The following is a 25,832-nucleotide window of genomic DNA, read 5'->3' on the forward strand; positions in this document are numbered from 1 at the left end:
CTCAGTCAACTCGGCGTGTTGGCTCTGTCGGACACATGCACACACTATCAGGGCGAGTTGAGTGAGTGCCGCTTCGGGCTGATTCAGCAAGTTGATTCAGCGACTCCGTCGGAACCAGTGAATCACTGTTGTTCAGCACTGCGGTACTGCTTACAGTTGCAGGGGAGTTTACGGACACGTATCCTTTCAGTATTGGAGCGATCTGGAGACAACGTGTGACTGGTGAATGCCGGATGTTAACCGACTACCTGTTACAGCCTTCCCATATATAACTACATCGCGCAGGCGCCGACCGCATGCCGATAATCTGCGAGACGGGCAGTAGCAGTACGCGCAGGCGCTGAAAGCACTCTCGAACGGAGCGTCGTTTCCTACGCTGTTCTTTTCAGCACGAAACACCTTGTGCGTGCCTCGTCCCTGCAGATGACGTTTATTTCTTTCTCTTTTCTTTTTTATTCTAATTTCCTGACACAACCGCAGACTGCAGAAATAAGAAAGGAAAAGAAAACATCCATCTGTAGATCGAACATCTTAGTCGCGCACATATTTTTATTTACCAGCTTTCCTTTCCTTTATTTTTGTTTAGGAGACGTACTCAGACACCATGGTGTGAAAGGAACAGCACAGCAAAGGCCACTTCCACTGAAAAGTGCTTCGTGCGCGTGCGCGTACTACTGCAGGTTTGGCAGATTATCGCCATTGTGAGGAGCGGACAACTGTCGACGCTCGCGCGATATAGCTAAAAATTCTGTACCTGTCTTCGATATGAAGTACAATCTCCCTTCACACTGCGTAGGATCGGATGCACTGCAGAATATCTTGAAAGGTGCAGATTGTGGTATCGTGCTCAAATCCGCCAACGTCGGAAAAAAATAGCAGTAAACAAACAAACAAACAATTTTCGCGCTGCTATATCTATTGCACCAGTGGCCTGAATCCCTGTATCTGTTCCTGATGCGCATCCACTTCCGTGCGCCTAGTGTTGATTGTCTCACTTTTTTGCGCTGGTATGGGAATCATGCTCTGCAAAACCAAATCCAGAGCGAAACAAATAGTGCCAGAAGTGAATCGAATCGACTATTTTTCGAATCGTTTTCGAAGAATGAACAGACACTGCCACTAATAAAGTAAGAGGATGTTCACATCCTAGTACATTCCCAGCGTTATCCAGCTTCTGCCATGACACTGCACATTATGAAGCACTGTTTACTAAAATCAGATGCCTATGTAGCATTGGCAACACATGGGCAGTTCATTCGCACACTAAGGACTGTTCGGTGAATGCGGTTGAACGCGGTTTTGCGGGAATAGCCTGAATTGCTCAGCGACGTAGCATACTCTAGTACGTAGCTTCCCATGTTTCCCATGGGAAACATGGTACTTCCCAAATTTCCCATGGCAGAGTCCGGTTAAAATTTATCACATTTTCGTTCCATATTTTCTTTTATCGCGCGCATTTGACGATTTCGAATATGCGAACGATAATCCTGTTCACGAATACAGACTATTCGATTCGAAGACCAAGTCAAACGGCGCAATACACGGTTCGTTCAATTCGAAAGTGTCGAATATTCGAAATACCGCATTTTTTATTTCTTTTCCTTTTTCTCACCCCTGGTGCAGAGTAGAAAACCGGGAGCTCATTCCTTACCCCTATACGTGTCCTCTTTGAGCTGTTTCTCTCTTAACGTGTACTTTGACAGAAAGAACCCAAAGTGCACAAACTCCTGTTCACCCTAAAATTTAAAATTATGGGCTTTGACTGACGCTAGGTAATTAGGCCTAACAAAAGACGAATGACAAGGAAAAACAGACAGTCTGCCGAGCGCACAGCACCAACCATGTCAAGCTACAGCCAAACTATGAGCAAACACGCCGATTTCTGTCGATGTTCGTGAAGTCTCGAAATTTAGTGGCAGTAGTACTCTGCACACCGTAACCTCGCAGGTATCTGTCCAATCCTCGCTTGAAAAAAGTGGTAAGCATATTATCATGACGTTTACCATTCGCAGCCGCTTTAAAGATATGTCGGCACTTTCATGCAGTGAACCAGTCATTATCAGTTTAAAATATGGGGGACAAATCTATTTTCCTTCTTCACTAAGAAAGTCGAATGGCATTTAAGGGTGATTTAAAACTTACCTGCACATTTCGGACGTGTGTCTTGTGGAAAAGATTGCGACTGCACTGAACATGCCGTTAGGATTCAAGCAGTCGTTCAGTTTGAGCAAGTCGAAGCAGTGGAGTGTTCTGGACATGTCTGTAAAACACAACACACCAGCAAGTGACTAACGCTTCTTTTTTTTCTCGGATAACATAGTGCTATCAGTCGGACACGCCGGCCGAAAAAGTCGTTTGTAATCATCGAAGATTGTAAGTATCGCTTCGGCCGCATGGCCATCGCGTTCTTGTATGTCCGATTAAGTCGACAAATATGGCGAATCCAATTGAGCTGAGCTTGCAGAGCGAACGAATTGTACTTCTACATGTAAGTCAGAATTACGGACGCCACTGCAGTGGTTTGTGATATTTGATCTGAGTTATGCAGTGGAATTCCGTTAATACCGCTTCGGTTAATTCGCCGCTTTGCTTAATTCTAACGCGCTGGAAACTGCCGGCGGAAGACCATACATTGCTATGGAATGAAAAGTCTTTTATTTCGAAATAGAAAGCGGGCCACTTCGGTTAATTCGACCCCACCGGCGCCTCCTCAAACGCGCAGCGCTTAATAAATGTTTGAAAACGCAAGCAATTCAGACAACGCTGCTGCTGCTGATTCCCTTCTTCTGTGAACGTGAATATTTTTTAAGTATTTAAATTTATTTCTATCTTTTAGTGACCGACACTCCTTCCGGCCGTGCAGCCTTTCCGTCCCGCTTGTTTCGTATCGTGTCACGCTGAAGTAGTATGTGAAATGATGCCGGTGGTGTTTTCCTCATGCTGGCTCATGAGTCGGGCGTCATGTGCAAGAAACAAAAGGACAACACAGACTAATTTGCGGACATTGCGGACTACTTTGCACCGTTTGTCAATTCGACCAGTTATTGCGCTCCCACAAGCGTTAAATTAACGGTAATCGAGTGTATAACATCATAGGTATTGTGCTTTTAGTCTACAGCGCATACATACGTACATACGCGTACGTCAATGAGAATTTGTGAAGTTACACAACACTGCGTAATGAGGCAAGCGCATCGGTAGAAGCTCCGCAACCAACTAGCGCACAAGCGTCATTTTTCGAAGCAGCGACACGACAAAGCCAACTGGGCTGCTAGAGCGCAGTAGCTCGTGCACAGTGACATGCTAACTTAACGGTGAAAATTTTTTTACGCCCAGTCAAATTTTACGTCTTTCAATTCACAGCTAGCTCTCGACTCTGCGTTAAGCAGTGTCACTTGCACCGTGCGCAGGCGCTGTCGTTCCACTGGGATACTGAAAAAAAAAACCATGTGCGTAATATGGCGACAGGCGGCTGCGAATACCGCTGTGCGCATTCGGCAGGAAACAGTGCTTGATCAGAGCGCTACGCTCCATCCGCTATTTCCACCAGTGCGATATACACGGTGGCAGCATATTATCTTTGGCCACACCTGACCCTTGCACCACCAAACACCAGATATTCATTCCTTCATTCATTCATTCATTCATCCTGAGCATATTATTTTCGATACGGTGAGTTTAATACCTCAATATATTGGCTTAAGCACGGGAAAGTTAACGCAAGGGCCTTACTAGCGTTTTTGACACGGCGAAGTGAACTTCAAGCTGCGGATTGTATTCCATTCAGTTCGCTCAAATCTCCAGAGAGAGGAAAAAAAGAAAAATAAAGCTTTCTGGGCGGTTTGCCAGCTAGAAGCCTGCTCTCGCATTGGATAGATCAGCGAATCAATTGTTGCTAATAAATACTATTTATTCTAAACTAAAATACCATTCTATTGTCTATATTTTGTGTGTGTGTGCAACTGTGCTTTCAATAGGTACAAACAAAGGTGATCAGGTTGTTCAAATTTTCCATGATGCTGAATAATGTTCGGGCTTTGTGGGTTTAATCAAGAGTAGTTGGCCCGCATTCTGATGCAAAGCATCAATTCGCGGGTTAAATTACCGACCGCGGTGGCCGCGGCGAAATGCAGAATCGCTCATGTGCTTAGATGGTGCACGTTACAGAGCCATAACTAGTCGAAATTAGTCCGTGACCCTCCACTCCGGCGTCCCCTACAGCACGAGAGTTGCTTTCGGCGTTAAAGCGCCATGAATAAATCGATCATAGGCACTCTTACTCGTTATCCTTTCTTGCTTACTCCATTGTTCCTACCTCCTCAAGTCGACAAGTGTCTGCGACCGTATATAGACTGTTTGGTGGGGGTGCTGTGTAGTATCTCAGTCTCCCAACCTGGAACTACGAAGCCGTAACTTTCCTGCGGCCTCAGCGATGCCGGAAGAAACCACCACACAAGGCTCCTAGATTAAAGCGATCGTCTGTCCCAGCGTGCTTTCTCAGAGTCACCCACCGATATTCAGCGGGACTGACGACCAAGGGCGCGATCGGAGATCTTTGTTCGATACGCGTTCTGTTCGGTTGCTGCAACGTCACAAAGTGGCAGTATGCAAAATTTCTGAGAGCGGGGCGGAGACAGCAGCCAGTCGGCAAGTGGTGAACTCCCAGGAAGTTTACTTCCCTCGCCTGCCGTCTGCTTGCAGAGTATACTACAAACGAAACGTTTCTCGTCCTCCAATGAATGAAATCTTTATCTAAAAAAATGTATTTTTTCTTCTCAAGCTTAAACACGTTTTGAAATTCTTCTCAAGCTTAAGCACGTTTTTACTACAACAATTTATAACTATTAGTTTCTCTGCGTCGTGCCTAGGTGGTGTCGCACGCAGCGAGCAGAAAAAAGAAAAAAGAAACGACGAGAACAGTGGCGCTCTTTTCAAGAGGCAGCAATAACATTCCAGTGGTTTGCTGGCAGCGATGATGGGGTTGATTTCACTGTGCAGAAACGAAAGCGACACCGGAATTCGCTTTCTGCCGTTTCTTCAAACGGGTTTCGCACCGCCACCCGCTCTCCTTCCTCCTGCAGCAACGCCAGCGCAACAACCTAAGTTCCCAACAGAAGCGCCATTTTTCTCCAATTAAACTATAGATAGGATCCGAACGTGCTATTAAGCTGCCGAAGCCGACGTTTAGATCCAATCCAATCCACCAGACGCGCCACGCGAAGCCGGTCTCGTAACGAGCTATGATCGCTCCAAACGTCCCAACTCCCGTCGCGTTCGGCGCCTAGCAGACGACATGCTCGGTGGCAAGATGATTGACAGGAGCATGTCGTCACTTTGACGTCACCAAAAACGTGGCCCGCTCCGCGGCTGGTGACGTCGGCACGGAGTAGGCCAATCGCGCGCGCCGGTAACCGAACGAACGCGCCGAACAACGATCTCCGATCGCTCTCCAAGACGTCGAGGACTGGTTGGCAGCTTACCAGAGGGTGAGCGCAGTCAACAAATGGGACGATGCGACTAGGCTGACCAATGTAATTTTTACTTGACTGCCGTCGCCAGTATCTGCTTCCGAAATCACGAAGCAGAGATTAATAACTGGGCGTGGTTCAGGAAAATTTTTTTCGGAAACCTTCGGCCGCAGCGCGGCACGCAAGCTCCGCGCAGAACAGCGAATTCGTGAACGCGCTCAACAACCCAGTGAGAACTTCACCAGTTATATTGAAGACGTCGTCGACATGTGTGAGTGTACAAGCCCGTCGACGTACGAGTCGGATAATCTCAAGCACGTCCTCAAAGGAATAGCCGATCACGCATTTCAAATGTCATTTACCAAAGACCCACAAATCGTAAAATGTTGTCAGCTTGAGCCAAAGTTTCGACTAATTGCCGGAGCAGCGCTCCCAAACTCGACGCCCTCTGGAACAGAACGACTCGATCGCGGCCTTGACTCTCGGCGTCCAGAATGCACTGCTGGTTCGTATTGGTTCATACCCAGCACCTCCACCAGAATGTTACGTGTGGAAAGACACAGACGTACAGCCGAGGAGGTTGCAGTAGCGCTCGCTTGTGCGGGTACAAAAGCGGGAGTAATATTATGCGATAACAAATTAGCTATCCGAAATTTTAACGAAGGGAGAATCTCGGAAGAGGCCCTCCACATTCTACTCAAAAACCCTCCCAGGAGGGACATAACTTTTATTTGGTACCGGCCCACGAAGAAGTCCCAGGCAACGAAGCCGCTCACGAGCTCGCCCGAGCAGTCTACGACCGGGCAACTCTAGAGCAGCCAGTTCCAGGCATAAAAGTTAGCATCATCACGTACAGGGAAATTGTCGATCATTACAAAGCCGAAAGAAGAATATTTCCGCCTCCGCATCGATCTCTCTCTCTGGAAGACGCTCGCATTTGGCGACGCCTCCAGGGAAACAATTATACATCACCACATTGGATCTACTTAACACGGACGAGGGACTATAACGACGCCCTCTGCAAAATTTGTAAGCAAAAAGGTACTCTAGACCATATAAAATTGGAATGTGCTGGCTCCCCAGGGGCCAAGGAAAAAATTGACAGTAGAGAAGCCTGGAAGGCCTTGCTCCAGAGCGAGGCTGAAGACGACCAGCGTCGAGCAATCCGCCTGGCCGTTGAGGCCGTGAAAACTCACCATCCTCAACGTGCGGGGACTGCTTCGTCCTCCCCCCCCCCCCTACCTACGTGTAGGTTAAGAGGCGGGCACCCCAGCTCGGTGGAATAATAAAGTTTTCAATCAACCAATCAATCAATCAGATGAAAGAGGCTATATACAGGCGATTTACACTGGAGCCAGACCACCAGGCCGACACTCGCTCGCCCCAAGGGCACAGACGCACTTCGTCGTCGTTCTCGCGGTGGCTCGTCCCTTGAGCACCGCTCGATGATATCGTAAGAATATCAAGCAGTTCGTGCGTGAGGAGGTCACCCGACAGCGCTGCGTTTTATCAAGCACACCCGAGCCAGCACAGGCACATCTGGCCCCAATCACACGACAAGTGATACAGAAATAGGTCGCTGACGCTTTGCCTTTTGCTCGTTTCCAACCTCTGGAGTCTGTGCCCTTGGCGTACGCGCAAGTCGTCGCTGCCGGGTCGCCCAGTCAACCAACCTATTCTTCCGCGTCGGTACGCCTTCCGCCACCACCAGTAGTTCCGTTAAGCCGAACAGTCCCCACGTTTTCTAATCCATGCTGCATTGCGGACAATCGCCATATATGTAATTCTTGCGGTTACGCAGGACATGTGGTACGCTTCTGTCGCCGTCGCCCTCCTTTTCACGCTGATGCCATGCGCCCGTCTGCGTACGATCCTAGTCGCTTTAACGGCACAGCGCGGCTGCAACAATCCTCTTCGCCCGAACGCCTGCCCTGAGCTAGCCGCTGATCCCCATCACCCCGACGTCGCTCTCTGTCACCTATGCACCGTCAACCCTGCCCTTCTGACGCGGAAAACTACGTAAATGCCACAGTTCTCGAGGCACGAGGTGCATCGTCGTCGAAAAATTCAAGTCCTCAAATTTTTCCAGCAGACCTCATCGAAGTTTTTGTGGATGGCTTTCGTACCCTTGCACGTGAACGCTGGTGCTTCCATTTCAGTGATACATACAAAACTTTGCCGCTTGCTTAGGATGGTTACCACGATGTCAAAGGAATTGTCCCTCCGTACCACCAGCGCACACCATATTCAGCCGTCAGCCACCAGCGCAGCCCACGTCCTCATTCAAAGTGTTGTGTATCCCATTGAGTTTCTTGTGTTACCTTTCTGATCGCATGATGTCATTCTCGGTTGGCATTTTTTGTCTCGCCATCGTGCTGTTAGTACTGTGCGCGTGTCGAGGCGGCGTTCTCTGCGTTGTGTTTTGCGTCTTCTGAAATTACGTTGGAAAAGTTGCTTTGTAGCCGATGATACAAACCTACGGCCCGTCCCCGTATCCTGGGCCGGTGTTGGTGATCTTATAGTTATCTTTTCACCCTCCGTAACTGTTCAACACCGCAGCAATCTCGCGTTGCTATTTGCCCTTTTCGACTTGCCCAACGACCTACATCCTTGTTTGTTACGAATCCATTGCCAGTTGCCTTAACCTTACTCCGTGGAGAGTGTATAGGCACAAATCAGGCATTCCACGTATCCTCCATCTTCTGTCCTGTCGACGCGGGCAACCTGCTATTTAGTGATCAGGCGTACCAGTAGAAACTGGTACGCCTGATCGCCCACCTTCAGGTATGTCTGCCTCGGCAATCGACGACGAACTTGCAGAGGCGCACCGCGAGAAACTTCTTGCGCTTCTACACAAGTTTCGTGGCTTGTTTGTTTGCCAGAAGACGTCGCTAGGCCGAACGCACACTCTTCTCCATCCGATTTACACCGGCTCCCAAGTGCCCCTGCGACAGCGCCCTTACCGCGAATCCCCTGCTGAGTGCCGTGTGACCTCTGAACAAGTTAACAGGTTTCAGCGTGGCGTCGTTCAGCCGTGCTGCAGTCCGTTGTCGTCGCATGTTGTTCTTGTCAAGAAAAAAGACGGCTCGATTCGCTTCTTCGTCGATCACCGCCGAATAAACAAAGTTACGCGCAAAGATTTGTATCCTCTGCCACGCATCGATGATGCCCTGGACTGCTCTGCTCGCAAGGAGCCGAATTACCAGACTTAAGGTCCGGTTAGGGGCATGTCCCTACGACAATCACCCGAAAAGTCTTCGTAACCCCCGACGGGCTGTCCCAGTTTAATGTTATGTCCTTCGACCTATGTAATGCCCCAGCAGCATTCGAAAGGATTACGGACAGTGTCTTGAGTGGGTTAAAATGTAAGGCATGCCTGTGCTATCTGGATGACGTCGTCGTTCTCTCCGCTGAGTTCGACTGTAATCTCCTTCGTCTATACGAAGTATTGAGATGTTTGACGCGCGCAGAACTTTAGCCTAACGTCAGCACGCCGCAAGTTAACCGGCAATGGCGGAACCAGCGCAAGGCTTGCACTGCCGAATCATCGTCTTCCTTCTGGGTGAGCAGCGTGCTCACCCAGAAGGCACAAATAGTGCCGGTCTTCTTCATTACGTTCACTTCCCCTTCGGAAAAGAGTCATCCTGGAGTGGCAGGACACGACTGCAGGGTCAATGTGAGGCTTTAGACGGTCTATATGCAAAATCTTACGCCCTCGACGTCGTTGGTCAGACGCGGATTTAAGCGGCTCGACAACGTAGTTCACGGTTGAAGTTTGCTTGACTACACCCAGTACGGGCCGTAGTACTCCGAAATAAATTTCGTCGACTGACCGAGGCTACATATCATATTGACCGCAAATAAAGACGGTGACAGGCGTTGCATTCCTTTAGGATTGCTTCGACGACGTCCCACACAAATACACGCCCTCGGTCGCTTAGCATCTCACGTGGTTTCGGTGTGTCACAGGCGGTGTGTCACAGCCGGTGTGTCACATGTGGGCCAGATGAAGCATTCTGTAGCGTCAGTGCAAAATCATAGGTGTTTCGGCGGACGTCTTCCCGTGTGAGAAAACCATTCCGGTGGTAAAACCGCGCTATGTGGCCAGGGAAACGCACGAGTAGCATATGGGACGGTTGGCTGCAGTGCTCTACGGGCTCCAAAAACGTGGCGCCGGTCGGAAGAATGGACGTACAGCCTGGTGAACCGGTTGAGGAGCGCAAGAAAACTTCGTGCAGGAACGTAGGAGTTCGTGACGGGCGAAGGACGAAGCCAGAGCGTATCTTCGGCGTTAGTGAGCGGAGCAGCCACCAAAAACGCAGGGGTTGCGGGCATCATCTCGGCTACTTGCTCTTGTATGACGAGCCGGATTGAGAAAGGTAGCGCAGATGGGGCAGGATCAAGGGTGCAAGGCAAAAGGGAGAGCTCGCGTGTCACCTCCTCGCGTACAAACAGCTTTGTCTCCCGAAGAAACGGAGAGTGCGCCCCTGCAAGACCAGCAGGTGTTATCGCCGAAATTGTTTCGTCTGATGAGCAAGTGCAGCGAGCGGACTCACGTTGCCTCCGAAGCTCGTCATAGCTTTGGCATAGCTGAATGACGTCGGCTACCATTTGTGGGCTTTTGGCGACTGGCATCTGGAATGCATCGTAATTTACATATTTGGAGATGTGTTTGATCTTGTTGGCTTCCATCATGGATGGGTTGACTCGCTTGCAAAGGTCGAACACATATTCAATATAGCTGGTGCAGGTTTCAGCACGTTGCTGAGCTCGTCCTCGCAAGCGCCGTTCGGCACGCAACTTGCGAACGGCTGGACGGCCGAAAAGTTGAACGAATCCTGTTTTGAAGGCTGAACGCGTGGTAAGATCAGTCTCATGGTTAGGAAACCATAAATTGGCGCCATCAGTCGAATAAAAACTGACAATGTTGAATTTCTTTGTGTTGTCCTAGTTGTTGTGCCTGCTTACCTGGTCGTAAGGCACAGCCAATCACCGACGTCCTGGTCGTCGGTAATGCTGAAGGAAACAGGGTCACATTACCGCACTTACACATTACCGAGTGATACCGGAACAGACCACAGTCGGAAGCTGGGAAACAAACCCGCTGCCCTTCGTCCATGGCATGATAGAAGCTGGAGGCAAGGTACGGTTGAGCAGTTCCAGGGTTGGACCGATCCAGCTGATGGAGCGATTGGTAGCAGCACGCTTCTTTACTACTAGTCAAGACACAGCAAGTTAACCGGCAATGGCGGGACCAGTGCAAGGTTCGCACTACCGAATTGTCGTCGTCTCTCTGCGTGAGCAGCGCACTCTGCTTCTACGAGTAGTGCTAGTCTGAACTGAATTCTGAGATTTCACGTGCCAAAAACCACAATTTGATTATGAATCGTGCCGTAGTGGGGGACCCCAGATTAATTTTTACGACCAGGGGATCGTTAACGTGCCCACAATGCACAGAACACAGGCGTTTTTTTGCCTTTCGCCCCGACCAAAATGCTGCCGTTGCGGCCAGAATTCAATCCCGCGACCCGTGCTTAGCAATCCAACACCATAGCCGCAAAGCCACTGCGGCGGTAATGCAGGTATGCTTACTTACAGTTTATATATATATATATAAACGTCGACGACTCTGATGAGGTACACAATCCATACTCACTCTTGACGAAAGAGGCATCTTCTCGGCAGACCTCGGCGACACTCGCGCTCATTGCGTCCTCGAAACGTTTCACGACATTTCTCTGCTGCGAGCTGCAGTCGTCCGTCGAGTGAGTCGATGCGCAGATGCCCGCGGGTCGTCTGTACAGTAAATGCGCAGAGAATTACAAATTGCAAGGCAATAAATGACGACGCGTTCCTAGTCTTATGGGGCACCAAAGCTGTATTAAGGGAGTTCGTACACCCATTACAGGTGTACGAAATCCCGTTAAACAGCTTTGGTATCTTCGACGCATGCTTTGCTATGACATCTGCGAAGGACTTTCTTTTTTCAGTCCTGTAATTCCCATCGTATCACATACGCAACGCAGAGCTTGATACGTCGAACTTCTCATTGAATCATTTTGAGACTGTCACGGTGCAGTTACGATGCCAAGCATGTCCACCAGATGTCAGGTTGCAGTAACGGCGAGGAACATAGTAGTGAAAATTGCGAATCACGAAAGTAACTTTTTATTGGGCGAACCTGTGCCTAAAAAAAAACAAGCAACAGCATGCACAACGATAGTGGCGAGAATAGTTGGCGACCGTCGAAAATATGATATGCGGGTCAAGCACGTCGTCTTTTATACGCGACTTGTCGAACGTTCCAGCGTAACGGCTGGTACCAGCGTGATATTCCATGAAGTACTAAGCACAGAATTGGTGTCGCGCATACAATCTGATTGCACAAATTTAGGCCACAACACACATGACAGATAGAATCAGTGATAACATTCGAATAAGTGCCAAATCATGCAGGCGGGCCTTGCGCTGAGCAACAACCTTAGGTTCTTTGCAGTTAAGCTTAAAGAATTAAATTACAGAGTTTTGCTTTTCGGCGTGCCTCCATAATTATGGAGGCAAGCCGTAGAGGGGGACTCCGGAATCATTTCGACCACCTGGGGTTCTCAAAGGTGTACCTAAATTAAATAGATAGGTGTCTTCAGATTTCGCCCCCATCGAAATGCCGCCGCCGTGGCTGGGATTCGATCTGACTACTTCGTGCTTAGCACCCCAACAACATAACCACTAAGCTACCGCGGCGGGTGCGGCTAAAATGCAGTCCCCAAGAAAAGGAGAAACAGGTACACGTGTCAATATCCTGCAGCGAAGTTTCTGGTCGTGAAATGTTCAAGAAACCATTACTAATTGTTATTTCTATACTTATCAAGCTCCTGCTCAAACAACATTTCTTTTATGCAAATGTACTCTCCATTTCTTTTTTTCTTTTTTTTTTCTATCTGAGCCTGTTTTTAATACGCATACCATGCCGACGAATGCAGAACTATCGAAAAAAATTGAGGAGCTGGAACTAAAGATTAACAACATGGCTAAAAACACGCATGAACTCGTCTTTGGCAACATCTTGTTGAGGATGAAGGAATCTGGGATTGATGTTGTGGAACTAAAAAAGGAAGTTGATTCCTTGAGTACAAGCACTGAACACTTCAATGGACTTATAGAAGAACTACGTAGCCAAAATGCTACACTAATCGTTGAGAACACAAAGCTGAAATCTCAGAACCAGTCATTGACTCGCAAGGTTGAGGAACTAGAACAGTACTCTCGCTTTAGCAATGTCGAGGTCAAAGGCGTTCCCTGTTCCGAAGGAGAGGACTGCGTTACAATTATGCAAACGGTAGGGGACAGAATTGGCTGTCCAGTATCGCCTAGCGATCTGGACATTGTTCATCGCGTTCCCACCAGATCTAATGACCAGAAAAACATCATCGCTCGTTGTCATTCGAGAACGAAGAAAGCTGACTTTGTTAGTAAAGCACGTAAAGCTAAACTCTGTCTTAGTGACATTGGATTTTCCGGCTCTTCCAACGCTCCCGTTTTTGTAAATGAGCATTTGACCCCATCTAACAAGGCTCTCTTCTCCAAGGCTCTAACTTTGAAGAAAGAAAGAAAATGGATGTTCCTTTGGACGGACAACTGCCAAATTAAGGCTAGGAAGACCACTAGCAGCAAAGTTCTGCGTATTCGTGACGAATCCGACTTAACCAAATTAGACTAGGCATAAATTGTTTAACCAATTGACACAACAAACATGGCTTCTACACTGGAAACCGATCAATTGAATTCTTTCTTAAATGGATTTCATTCCATCATTCATTTTAATGCTAGGAGTCTTCGTAAACACTTCGACGCTATCGATAATTTCCTCGCATCACTAACTAATCCGTTTTCACTAATTGCCATTACTGAAACCTGGTTATCTGACGATGACAAAAATTTGTATTGCTTCCCTAACTATAAAGTGGAATACTGCAACAGATTGACGACTAATCACGGTGGTGCTGCCATATATGTTTCTTCTAATATTGCTTATCAAAGAAGACATGATCTATCTTTAACCGTTACTAAGTGCGAATCTGTTTGGATTGAAATCAGTAACTGCTTTTTTACTCAAGATAACAAGAACTTCATATTTGGCTGCATTTACCGTTCTCCCTCATCGTCAGTCAATGAATTCTGTACCAATCTCGATCATATTTTACATACTATATCTCTAGAAAATAAAAATGTTGTTATAATAGGTGATATAAACATTAATTTACTCGATGAAACATCACCCATCTGTATTAACTACACTAGTTTATTCCGCAGCTACGGTTATGATTGCTTAATCAATGTGCCCCCACGCGAAGTCTCTGGTGGTACAGGCTCACTTATTGATCATGCTTTTTCTAACCTGCTTCATTCACCAGAGGTAAAGGTTTTGCACATCGACATCAGTGATCATTACCCCCTGCTTTTACGTTTCAATTCTAATGTACGACCTTTCCCACTTTCACACACTAAAGACGTTCTTGATAAAGATGGCTTCATAACTGCTGTTGCTAATACAAACTGGTCTGAAATTAAATCACTACATGACCCACAGAAAGCTTTTTCCAAATTTTTTTCTCTAATTACATCACACTTCCGTAAGTTCACCTCCAAAAAGAAATGCAAAAAAATGTGTCATTTGTTCACAATCCATGGCTCTCACAGAAGTTATTAGCACAAATGCGCAAACGGGATAACTTATATAGGAAAAGTAAAAGGCAACCATTTAACATGAACTTACGTGCCAGATATAAAAACTTCTGTAACACTGTTAACTGTAAAATAAAAACAGCTAAACGTTTGTATTTCGAGCAAAGAATTTTACAGGCAGCTAATAACACTAAAAAGAAATGGGAGGTTGTCAACTCCTTTTTAAATAACACACGACTAAACCAGGTAGCCAGAATTTTAAAGGATGGAGTAGAGCTCGATTCCCCTGCTGAAATTGCTGAGGCTTTTAGTAGTTTTTTCTTTCCTAACCATCCACCTAATCCTGCAGAAAACATTAACATGAACCGTCTACCTCATTCATTCTTTTTATTTCCTACAACGCCAGAAGAAATAACTGCCGTTATAAATAACCTAAAAGTGACAAGCGCTGGAATTGATGAGGTCCACCCTGCTAACATTAAACTTATCTCGCACATAATTTCAGACATACTTTCATTTATTGTTAATTTATTATTCAGGACTGGTTTATTTCCCTCTGAACTGAAGCGGGGCAAAGTTATCCCAGTTTATAAAAAAGGCGACAACTCAGTACTGCACAATTACAGACCTATTTCCATTCTGCCGTTCTTTGGGAAAGTTATTGAGAAACTAATTGAAGTACGGCAAACAAAATATCTCTCTAAATTTAATATCATCTCTCCATTTCAGTTCGGTTTTCGCCCTGGGTATTCCACAGAGCTGGCACTTATTCATCTTACGGATCAACTAAAAAAATTTATTGACGATGGATTTCTCGCCGCCTCAGTTTTCATTGATCTAACGCAAGAATTTGATAGCATTAATCATAATATCCTATTTTCCAAGCTCGAAGCAATTGGCATTTGCGGTCCCGCCCTTTCGCTACTAAAAAGCTACTTATATAACCGGGTTCAAGTTGTTTCAGTTTCCAGTGCTTATTCTCGACAGCGAACTACTAACATCGGTGTGCCTCAGGGCTCCATCCTGGGGCCACTCCTATTTTTAGTTTATATTAATGATTTGCCTAATTGTCTTTCTTCGACAAAATGCATTCTGTACGCTGATGATACCACTATATTTACTTTTCATAAAGATATCTCATCTCTCGTTAACAAACTAAATGCTGACTTAGAAAATATTCGGAGGTGGTGTAACGTTAACATGTTATCTATTAATGAAACTAAGACTAAATTTGTTGTATTCTCTTAACATCAGCGAAACATAGCGTCCATTCCATCTATCAGTCTTGGTCCCCACTGCCTTCATCCAAGTTCATGTTCATCTTTCCTTGGCGTTCTACTTGACTGTAATCTGAAATATCACAATCATATTGCTCACATAAAAAAGAAAATAGCTTATGGTATACGCATCTTAATTAAAGCACGCCCTTACTTCACACGTACCACGTTGCTCTCACTTTACCACTCTTTCGTCCACTCTCACATTACTTATGGGATCATATGTTGGGGAAACACCTATAATACTCATATTAAGTCTTTACAAACAATTCAGAACCGAGCCATCAGAATAATTACATATAGTTCATGGTTTTCTAATGCCACTTCCCTACTACACGAGAATAACATCCTTACTATTTCCGGGCTCACTACATACAACCTAGGTATTTTTTTTCTATAGACTTCTACATAATGAGCTACCGTCGATCACATTTTCACCATCTAACCTGACAACTAATAGTACCACCAGATTCGCGTTAAATAACAATTTTCTTTTACCACGAATCCGCACTAACTACGGCAAACAAACCGTGGAATTCACTTCCATATCTGTATGGAACACTCTTCCTCTCATTATGAAAAACAGATCTTTACACCAATTCAAAAGGGAACTCAAAATGCATTTATTATTGACAAACTAATCAGAAAATTTACTGTAACCGTTTTTTTTTCGTTCTTTCTAGCTTTTTTTGCCGTTTTTGATTGTTTTTGTTCTTGTAAATAAACTACTGGTATATTTTTCACATGCAATTTTTTTATATTACTGTGAGATAAGCTAAACCTTGTTATTATTTGTAATGAATCCTGTATTTTGCTCTGTTAACGTCCATTTCCTGTTGCTTGTATAATACCTTATTATATGCTACTATTGCTTTGCGATGTCAATTATCATAACAATTCTTGTACAGGAGGTCCCGATACAGTCTTTGACTATGGGACCTCCTCCTGCATACTAAATACATGTAATTTGACCCAAATTCTAACAATAAATTCTGATTCTGATTCTGATAGTCATGAATAAAGGCGGACAAGATTTCTAAATTTCATCTTATGTGAAACTGTGTTTGGTCATTCCAGGGTTAAGCGCGCTTTCCTTGGCTCTTCAGGGCTTTTCGTGGTCATTCGCCCTTTGTTGTACGTTAATCCTCTAACCGCATACGAAAGCCTCACATTGGATTAGAATTGCGGACTATGCGACGGAATGGGAAGATGGTGTCGCACATCGGAGGAAAGGGAAAGGAGGAAGACATCAAGGCTCTTATTGCACGAATTCGCATATTCTTGTGAAAGAGTTGGATGAGGCTGTGTACAGGACAAAAGTGCCCATACAACCCTCTGAAGGGAGGGTTGTATGGCCAACAACTACGGCATCGATTTCTATAGCTTTGGTGCGCACTTTCGCAGAAAAAAATATTCAACGCACACGTTGGAATCTATGAGAAGCGAAGCTTTGGTGAAGCGGTTAATTAAATGTTTTACAGCTAGCGTCAGTGCGCACAAATCCATTTTCTTGCATTCTATGCAACATGAGATTCCACGATGTGTTTATGTTCATCCACCACAAAAGTCACAACTTTAATTTAGAACCATCTTATGTTTCTCCACTACACAACTCACAAAAGATACTGAAATGGACACACCAAACAAAGTGGATGCACAGTATGAGATGTCTTTACAGCGCTGTCCCAATGGTGAATGAAATGTACGATGCCTGTTGACAGACGAATGGCAATGACAGGTGTTTGCCCAGAGAAGTGCGAGACATACTTAGCTAGCTATGTAAAAGATTGTGCACCTCGTTTATCACAGTGGCGCAGGTAGATTCTGGTGGATAGGCCAGGAATGTCTAAGATTGGCCGAAATTGGGCCACGAAATTTTTGTTTGTTCTCTGGTTAGGTTTGCTTTTCTCGAGCGAATGAAAGAATTGCGGACACAAATCTTCAGCTCAGCCCTGGCTGCGGCATTGGTTGCCACAGCGTGTGCAGCAATATGTCTGATGTTGTCTCAGACTGTTTAGGAGCAGACGACACAGTGGCGACCCCAAATTTACAGACATAACACAATTCATACCAAAATGACCGAGGTGGTGAGAGGGACGAGGAAGCACCGATTTGAAATTTCGAGTTAATTTATTCGCTGAGAGCCCTGTTATCTTCTTTGTGTGTGTATGACCTTACTGAACCCTTTACTTCCATTACAATGATGAACTGAGAATAGTTAAACGATCGTAGTCAAGGTACCTTTAAGTGTTTTGCAGCAGTACTGAGAATTGTGTTAGTTTGAACGTATTTATAATACATGGATAGAATGTACACCACGGGCCCCGGTGTTCTATGTCGTGTGCATTCTATTCTTTTTGAAAAAGGTGCACATTACGAGGGAAATGTTTTCATGTCTTAGTTGAATTCCCGCCAGTGCACCTCTTAAAATTACGAGTTAAGCGTTTTGACGCGTTCATGCGCTTTTGTACGTTAAGTATTTCAACTGCGTTTCAATTGTTTTTCAGGTGTTTGAGCGTTCGAGCTGACTACGTGCTAAAAGAGAGCGCACGCTACCTATGTCCAGGCCAATACAAGCAACTTATATGGCGAGCCACCAGGGTGTTACCATAAGCTAGAACGTCATTTCGCAGTATCGAGAACAAATCTGAGAAAAAGCGCAGAAATAACGCGTAAACGTTGCATCTGAAATCAGGTGTATCGAAAGTCAGCAACCCTATTCACTTCCAATGATGATAGCAAACAAGCCATAAGGGGCCGCCCGCTTGACCTAAAGTGGTCAGGCTTAGCGCCACTAAATGGGTGGGACCGCGGCATAGTTTAGATTTCATTCCGGTGTCGGCAGTATGCGGAAGACCTAGTCAAAATCGCTTCTGTGGTAAGAATCAGCTGAGCGCTATCGGCGATAACTTTTGGCGTACTCATGCTTACCATATACAGTCGAACGCTTTTACAACGAACGCGTCCAAAGCGATATGAGCCGTTGAAGCATTGATCATGCCCCGGCTGAATTCATATTGTCACGAGACTACGAGTAATGTGACAAAGACGACATTGGCCGCAGAGGGGGCGGGGGGCAAAACGACGATTGTAAAGACTGTCTTTCCGCCATCTTGGCATAGCTGCAGCTCGCGGTAGAGTTTGTAAATATATATTCATTTATATCACGCAGGACAGATCGAGGGCGCCCCGTCCAGCCTCAACGAGTTGGCCCACAGAGCTACGCGAGGAGTCGTCGGCCGCGTAGCTACCGGGTGGCGCGGCGCTGAGGTTATGGATAGTCGGGACCTTCCCTCCTCATATAAAAAACTTACCAAACATTTTTACATGGGACGGAGACGATATCCTCCGCCACATAGGAAAGTAGGCAGACCACAGGCTTTAACACTCAGGTTACTCCAGGTCGGAGCATACCCCAACCCCGCAATGTTACACAGAATCTATTCAGAGATACAATCGACCAATATTTGCGAGCTATGCCCATACGTAGCAAACTTCGAACACATGCTCTGGCGGTGCCCCGCGTTACGCGACGGCGACGGCGTCACGTCGTCAAAATGGCAGGCTGCCCTAAGTAGCCTCGATCGTGAATCATAGCTATGGGCTGTCCATCGGGTCCGTGACGCAGCAGAGAGGCTCGGCCTTTCTGTACCGACGTGGGACCGGCCCGCTACGTGCTGACGCGCGTTCCGAAGGACCAGAATAATGTTTTTTACCTTAACTTGCCCTACCATATATCTTTCCTGTGGAATTTCGGTGGAGGTGTGGGGTACTACGCAAGACGAAACTTCGCAGCGGAGGTGTCCTGGCAAGTTCCACCATGTCAACAGGTGGAGATACTGTGTCAACTGCAACACCGGCACCCCAGCCGGTGAGTTTAATGCCACCCCGTGACCCTGGCTCTTTTTGCGGCACCGACAGCATCGAAGTCCATGACGGCTTGGGAATTACGAGCGCGTCGCAACGAACAATCGGTCTGACCCGACAGTGACCATTAGCCAATGTCGCTTTCTACATCAGCGGGACAGCTCGCGTCTGGTTTGACACTCACGAAACAGACCTGACTACTTGGGATCTACGGAAAGAGAAGCTTTGTTACCTGTTTGGCAAACCAATTGGCCGCCAGCACACCGCTTCTAAAGATCTCTCCTGCCGGGCTCAATCTCCCACGTAGTCATACCAATACATCCTTGTCGTTATCACCCTTTCCCACCGAGTTGATGCCAACGTGACCCAGGCGGACAAACTAAGTCGCGTCCTGAGAGGCATTGCTGGTTATGCTTTCAATTTGCTGTTCTTCAATGGCTACTCGACCACTAAAGACATTATCAAGGAATGCAGGCCCCTGAGGAACAGAAGAGTTGCCGCATCACCCAAAAGTCCATGTGGCTTCCAAACACTGCCGCCACATTGACCTTCGCGGGCGTTCAGCCGCTCAGTCAGTGACCCATCACCGATAGCATTGCCCCTATCGTACGTCGCGAAATTGAGGAGGCGTCTGCACCTTTCTAATTCGCACGCCCTTCCGTTGATTCCTGACCGACAGTCTCTTTAATTCAAGCCGTCGTTAGGGAAGAGCTGCCTAAAGTAGGATTCAGTCGGGTCAGTATTTGTCTCCCGCCTTATACAAATAGAGCAACGTTTCGCCGCTATCGTGATCCGGCCTAGTGGAGAACCAAGAACGACAAGCGCATCTATTTTCATTGCCATCGCATTTGACACATTTCCCGTCACTGCCGATATTGCTCACCTTCCTCCCACCGCTCGTTTTTTTTTTCGACCTTCGCCGCGACGACAATCGGCCCCTGCAGTTTTCCGCTCGTAGTGGCTCACCGTTCCGAGACGCTCCTGCACCAACCCGCAGATCCAAGCGTTCACTTTCCCCATACGATCATCGTTCCCAGTAACCTCTGCCCCGCCGCTACTCATCGCCGCACCCTTCTGGACGCTCTTAGCAGGCAAACTGAACAATGGAGCGCCCGGGGATGACGTTGTACTGGACCCGCAAACTGCAAACCTTCTTTTAACCTTGGCGACGCAGGAGAACCTACTTGCCGTAGGAGTGGATGGCCTACCTGTTACTGCCCTTATTGACACCGTCGAACATATTTGTATCATAAGCTCTGGTCTTCATAAACGGTCAAACAAAGTGCTAACACCTCCCGAGTCCCGCGTTGTGCACGTCGCTGACGGTGGAACTGTGGGCGTGCTCAGAATGTGTACCGAACGTGTTAGTGTCGCTGGCCGCCACACTTCCGTTTTGCTTCGTGTCCTTCTCCGCTGCCCTCATAATGTAATCCTTGAACTTGATTTCTTGTCTTACCACTACGACTGTAATCGATTGCTTGGCCGGTGTCGTTGAACTTGACTTCCCCTCTTCACCAGACGTTCCCGACATATTCCATAGTCATCAGATTCTTGTGCCGATCGACGAGTTCGTTTCCTGCCCCAAGCACTGACCTGTATTGTCGCTGTACCCTGCCCCAGCGTACCGAATGGTGACTGTGTGGTCACTCCGTCTTCCTGTGTGCTTTTTCCGCACAGCGTTTCCTGTCACCAAACCGCTGTGACTGTTGCGACCAACCGGACTTGCCTGCCTCTCTTGAACTTCAAAATCTGTCAAGTTCTGCCCCAAGGCATAGCTTTGGCAACTTTGTCGCCATCAGATGAGTGCCAGATTTCATCACTGTTGCCTTATCCTCCTTCAGAAATTCCTTCCGTCGACGCGCCCACTGCTCCGTCAGTACAGAGCGATATCACAATGTTGATTACCCCGGACCTTCTGGCCCCACAAGTGGACAATCTCCGTCATTTGCTCGTCACATGCTCCAACATTTTTTTTTTACTTTGACGATCGTCTCTTAGGTCAAACCTCTTTTTCAAGCATCGCATACATACTGGCGATGCGCCTACAAGTTACCGGTGGCCTTATCGCGTGTCACCGTCCGAGCGCCAAGTTATTCAACAACAGGTTGACAATAGTGCCTTTCAAAAGGCATTACTGAGTCGGCCACGAGTCCGAGGCCTTCCCATGTTGCCTTAGTTAAAAAGAACGGCAATAGTTGGTCATTCTACATAGATTATTGGCAGCTCAATAAGATCACCAAGAAACATGTCCATCCTCTTCCACGCATTGATGACGCTCTGGGTTGCCTTCACGGCGCCACCTACTGGAAGATCGTCGTAGACGACAGGAACCGTGAATAGACAGCATTTGTTACACCTGACGGCCTCTACCTGTAATATCTATTGTGAATGCCTCTGCAACGAAGAACACTACAACGAATTTGTCTGTAGAAAGAAGGTATTTGGGCGTCCCCGACGGCTGATTTGTTGCTTTACAGCGAACGTCCACGTAGATGTGTCACCAGCGCCCTCCGCAGACGTCACCGAGTTGCGCTCCGCGCTGCACTATCGGTATCGCCAGCGACGCTCTTCTCGAGTGTGCAGACGTCAGAAGTAGTCCTGCTGCACTTCTCCAGGAATCTGAACTCGTGCGCTGCTTGTAACACATGAACAGGTGTGATGCTTCATGAAAACATCGCAGTTGATGACGACCTGATGTAGTCGTGACTGACGACTGCCTTCGTCTTCAACGCCACCGGGCGCACAAACTACGCAACTGCCAACGAAGGATGGAGATTTTGTACACGAACCAAGAATTTCGACGTCAAAGGAGGGGAGAGCAGCACTGAGCGATCGGCCGCTTTACTTTGCGTAGCTCTTGCGTTTCGGGGCTGAACCTCGATGCGGCGTAGTTGGCTGCACTGGCACATTCTGTCAAGCAATGTGCATACAAGAAATTAGCGACCTATTTCACTAAGTTACATTTGAATGCACACTAAATAAAGACATCATGCAAATGCATATACTACCCATCGTTTCTTGGAGGCTGAGTGATCACAGCGCCAGAGTTTCCTCTATTAAATGTAGGAAACATTATGCATCTACCCTCCCGCTACTTCGTCAACTTCATAGCCTGGTGCATACAGGCGGCAGTATGAATGTGGCAATATGCTACATATCACAATGATGCAACGTTTGTCTGCTCTATCACGAAAGTTGAACTGCCCAGACAGGAGTGTTAATTTAAAAAAACTAAAACAAAATAAGACCGGCATACTTACTGACATATATCGTCAACGATTTTCTGCTTCAGCTCTTGTTTCTTCTTGGCAGTGGCTGCGACTTTGCTCGTGTAGATTATCATGAAATCTGTCAGACAGTTTACCGCCTTTCGGTACTGACATGTAGTTCGTTGACGCTTTGAAGCCACTGAGGAGAAACAGGGGAAAATATTGCATGATTCACACCAGCTTTTCGATCGCTTTGTGCACCGACCTTAGACATTGTATCATCAAACACTGGAAACTTTGCTGACAATTGTCTATCGTTTACAATCTCTACGTAGAAAATTACAAACAGGCACTGTATGTTCGGTACATACACCCATATAGACTAATAGCCTTACTTTTCGATCATTTACCGTGAGGCGGTAGATACGCACAGCAAATTATTACCGCTATTAGAACTCGCGAATGCGCTGAGAAGCAATACGCTTCGAGATATTACAATTCACAGGATAAAGCAGAAATGCAAAACACAACTGCACGCAAAACGAGATGGAAGTACAACAATATGTTTCAACTGATTAGCTATCGCTTATATTGTGGCTGGTAGATACAATGTACAGGCGATATAGATAAGCATTGTTGAGGCAATGTAGTAAATTAAGGCGAAGTTATTTTGTTCAGAAGAAGCCTCGGCGACAGGAGAAAGAAATTATGTAATTCAAGTACGAGAAGCTATAGAAACCAAAAGCGAGTAAGTACAACTCATTACTCTGTCAGATAAAATACGCAGGCTTCCCAATGACACGCTTTTCAATGTTCCCCTATATTGGGTGCAACGACACAGCTCTGAACCTTTCAATCATATGACAGATAATAAAGCTCAGGAAAATAAGACGAACATACATCTGACAACGTTTATTGTACCGGACTCGTTTTCCCGTCTTCTAGCCCCCCCCCCCCCCAATAAAAGAAAGAAAGATATTCGCTCCGAAATGACACAGGTGATTTTATTTCACAATGTGTCGTTGCATACTCCACAACCTCACAAGACTCAGGAGTTACCCTGAGGAGGTTCCAGGGCTGGGGTAGCCCCCACTCCTGTTACCTTCAAGTGAAAGGGCTTCATTGTTATGATGAGAAGGCCTGCCGAGTGTGAGTTATTGCTTGCGAATTTTTGAAAGTCAACTGCACTATTCCCTGCACAACTACACTGTTCAAGGTATGTGCCAATGGGAATGTACCGCCCTACAATGACGCAACAGAACCCTTCAGTTTCTGCTATACTGAGCGTAACCGAACCCACGTCACCAAGGTTGCTCAAGGACAGCAACCTGGCGCTTTAGCAGGCTGCGCCACAAATTCACTCTTTAACGAACGTCTTCCACGCCAACGTTTTAGCTAGCTCCCACATGAATGCGCTGGGTATGTGCCGCTCTTCGATGAACCTCTCGCCAACTTGAGTCACCGAGTGTGCGTCACTGATTGTGCGGTAAGCGAGGAAACAATTATCAGCGTTGGCAGGTACCAGCATACCAAGCTTCTCGTCTCGGAGGCCAAGCGCGTACTTCTCGGCAGTGGCACCAGATGGCGCAGCGTGTCGACAAAGAAGCGCAACAGACACGAGCCCAGCTCCCGCATGACGCCTTTCTCGGCGTTCACACGCACCGGCGCGCCTTGCATTTCGGAGGCCAGGCGCAGGATTCGCGGCGGCGGCGCTAGATGGCGCCGAGTGTTCTTAGGGAAGCGCGAAAAGAATTCCTCTTCATCACACGCCTCTACACAACTCGTTTCGACGCTGGCAATGCGTTGTGTCGCTATTCTGATTCAATGATAAAGACGTTACCATCGACAGTAATCGTTAGATGGGTACTGCGAAATGTTCTCGGTAACAAATTACATGTAACCAGCTATTTTCGTTTTCGAGGAACATGAACTTCTCCTGGTGTGGCTTAACATTCCTGTGTGTACATCTATATGGCTAACCACTGAAGGATGCTGGCAGGAGATCGGCGGTGGCCTACGAATTGAACGGGTGGTGCTATGGCTCGATAGCGATGACTGCTTCGGTCGTCGATGCCGTGAAATCAACTAGATATTATTTTTTCGACTTTTCGCTGGAACTTCCGGAAGCGCCTTCTCCGAACCCCAACCACTCACGATGAACGCTGCTATAGAACGCAGAAGCGAGCAACGCTGCATTGAGTGAACACGATCTCGTGATGAAGGTGTTTGTATATTACAATATCATCCTTCACTGCCGCGCGCGCATCGATCAAGTTCTCAGAGTCGCTGCCTGATGCCTTCACCAGAAATCAAGCGAAAAGGACGTACAAAATGAATAATAATATTTGGGGTTTTACGTGCCAAAACCACTTTCTGATTATGAGGCACGCCGTAGTGGAGGACTCCGGAAATTTTGACCACCTGGGGTTTTTAACGTGCACCTAAATCTAAGCACACGGGTGTTTTCGCATTTCGCCCCCATCGAAATGCGGCCGCCGTGGCCGGGATTCGATCCCGCGACCTCGCGCTCAGCAGCCCTACACGACAGCCAATGGGCAACCACGGCGGGTACGTACAAAATTCCGCAAGGCAATTTACTGAAGACAACTTGTGAAAAACCTGCAAAGGACGAGCTGAAAGAGCCAGGCAGACGTTTTTTATGTATTGTGTTTGGTGAATATTAATAAACATATGGAGGAAAATAACATAAATGATCGATTACTTATTAGTAATTGCTCAAATACATATGTGGGGCAGTAACTGGTCAGTGTGATCAGTTACGTTTTTAATGCTGCAATTGTAATTGTGATCGGCTCCTTTTTTCTGTAACGCGTACAAGTCTGGTCTTGTACAAGTCTTACGATGTTGTTGGGCTCGCACGAGCTAACCGACCTTCGAGTGAACGGCTGCGCAGCAAAGCTCACGTGTCTTGGAATGTGTTGACAGGCTCGGGATGCCGCTCCTCGAAATAAATAGGACGTGCGATAACGACAGAAGCTACGTGCGCGTGTAAAGCTTTACAAATCAATTGCTGTCAAAAAAGCGCTCTCTCCAAGATCGCGCAGCGGCTATGGCATTCTGCTAATGAACACGAGGTTGCGGGTTCGATTACTGACACCGGTGGCCGTATTCTAATGAGTGGAATGCGCAGACGCTTGCTGAGTGTTGTTTGAGTGCACAAGAACCCCAAGTTGTCAAGAGGTATAATTGGAACCTTAAAACTTTCCCCTTCTTTTAACTAAGTATATAACTTGTGCAGCGGAAATTTTAAACATTTTTACAGATGTATGGCTAGCATAAAAAAGTTAGGTAAAACGCACAAATATAGG

General features: G+C 46.8%; 1 protein-coding gene across 2 annotated transcripts in view; it reads right to left on the reverse strand.

Moving 5' to 3' along the window:
* The window catches only part of LOC142573049 (uncharacterized), a 114,527-nt gene that overhangs the window by 13,904 nt on the left and 74,791 nt on the right, over window positions 1-25,832 (reverse strand). For both annotated transcript variants that reach the window (XM_075682551.1, XM_075682552.1), the window contains exons 6-8: window positions 22,555-22,702; window positions 11,125-11,264; window positions 2,143-2,260 (exon numbers count right to left, since the gene is read on the reverse strand). In XM_075682551.1, the coding sequence (XP_075538666.1) occupies window positions 2,143-2,260; window positions 11,125-11,264; window positions 22,555-22,702 (406 nt within the window). The remainder of the gene's footprint in view (window positions 1-2,142; window positions 2,261-11,124; window positions 11,265-22,554; window positions 22,703-25,832) is intronic.

Source organism: Dermacentor variabilis, chromosome 2 (assembly GCF_050947875.1).
Source record: "Dermacentor variabilis isolate Ectoservices chromosome 2, ASM5094787v1, whole genome shotgun sequence".
NCBI lineage: Eukaryota > Metazoa > Arthropoda > Arachnida > Ixodida > Ixodidae > Dermacentor > Dermacentor variabilis.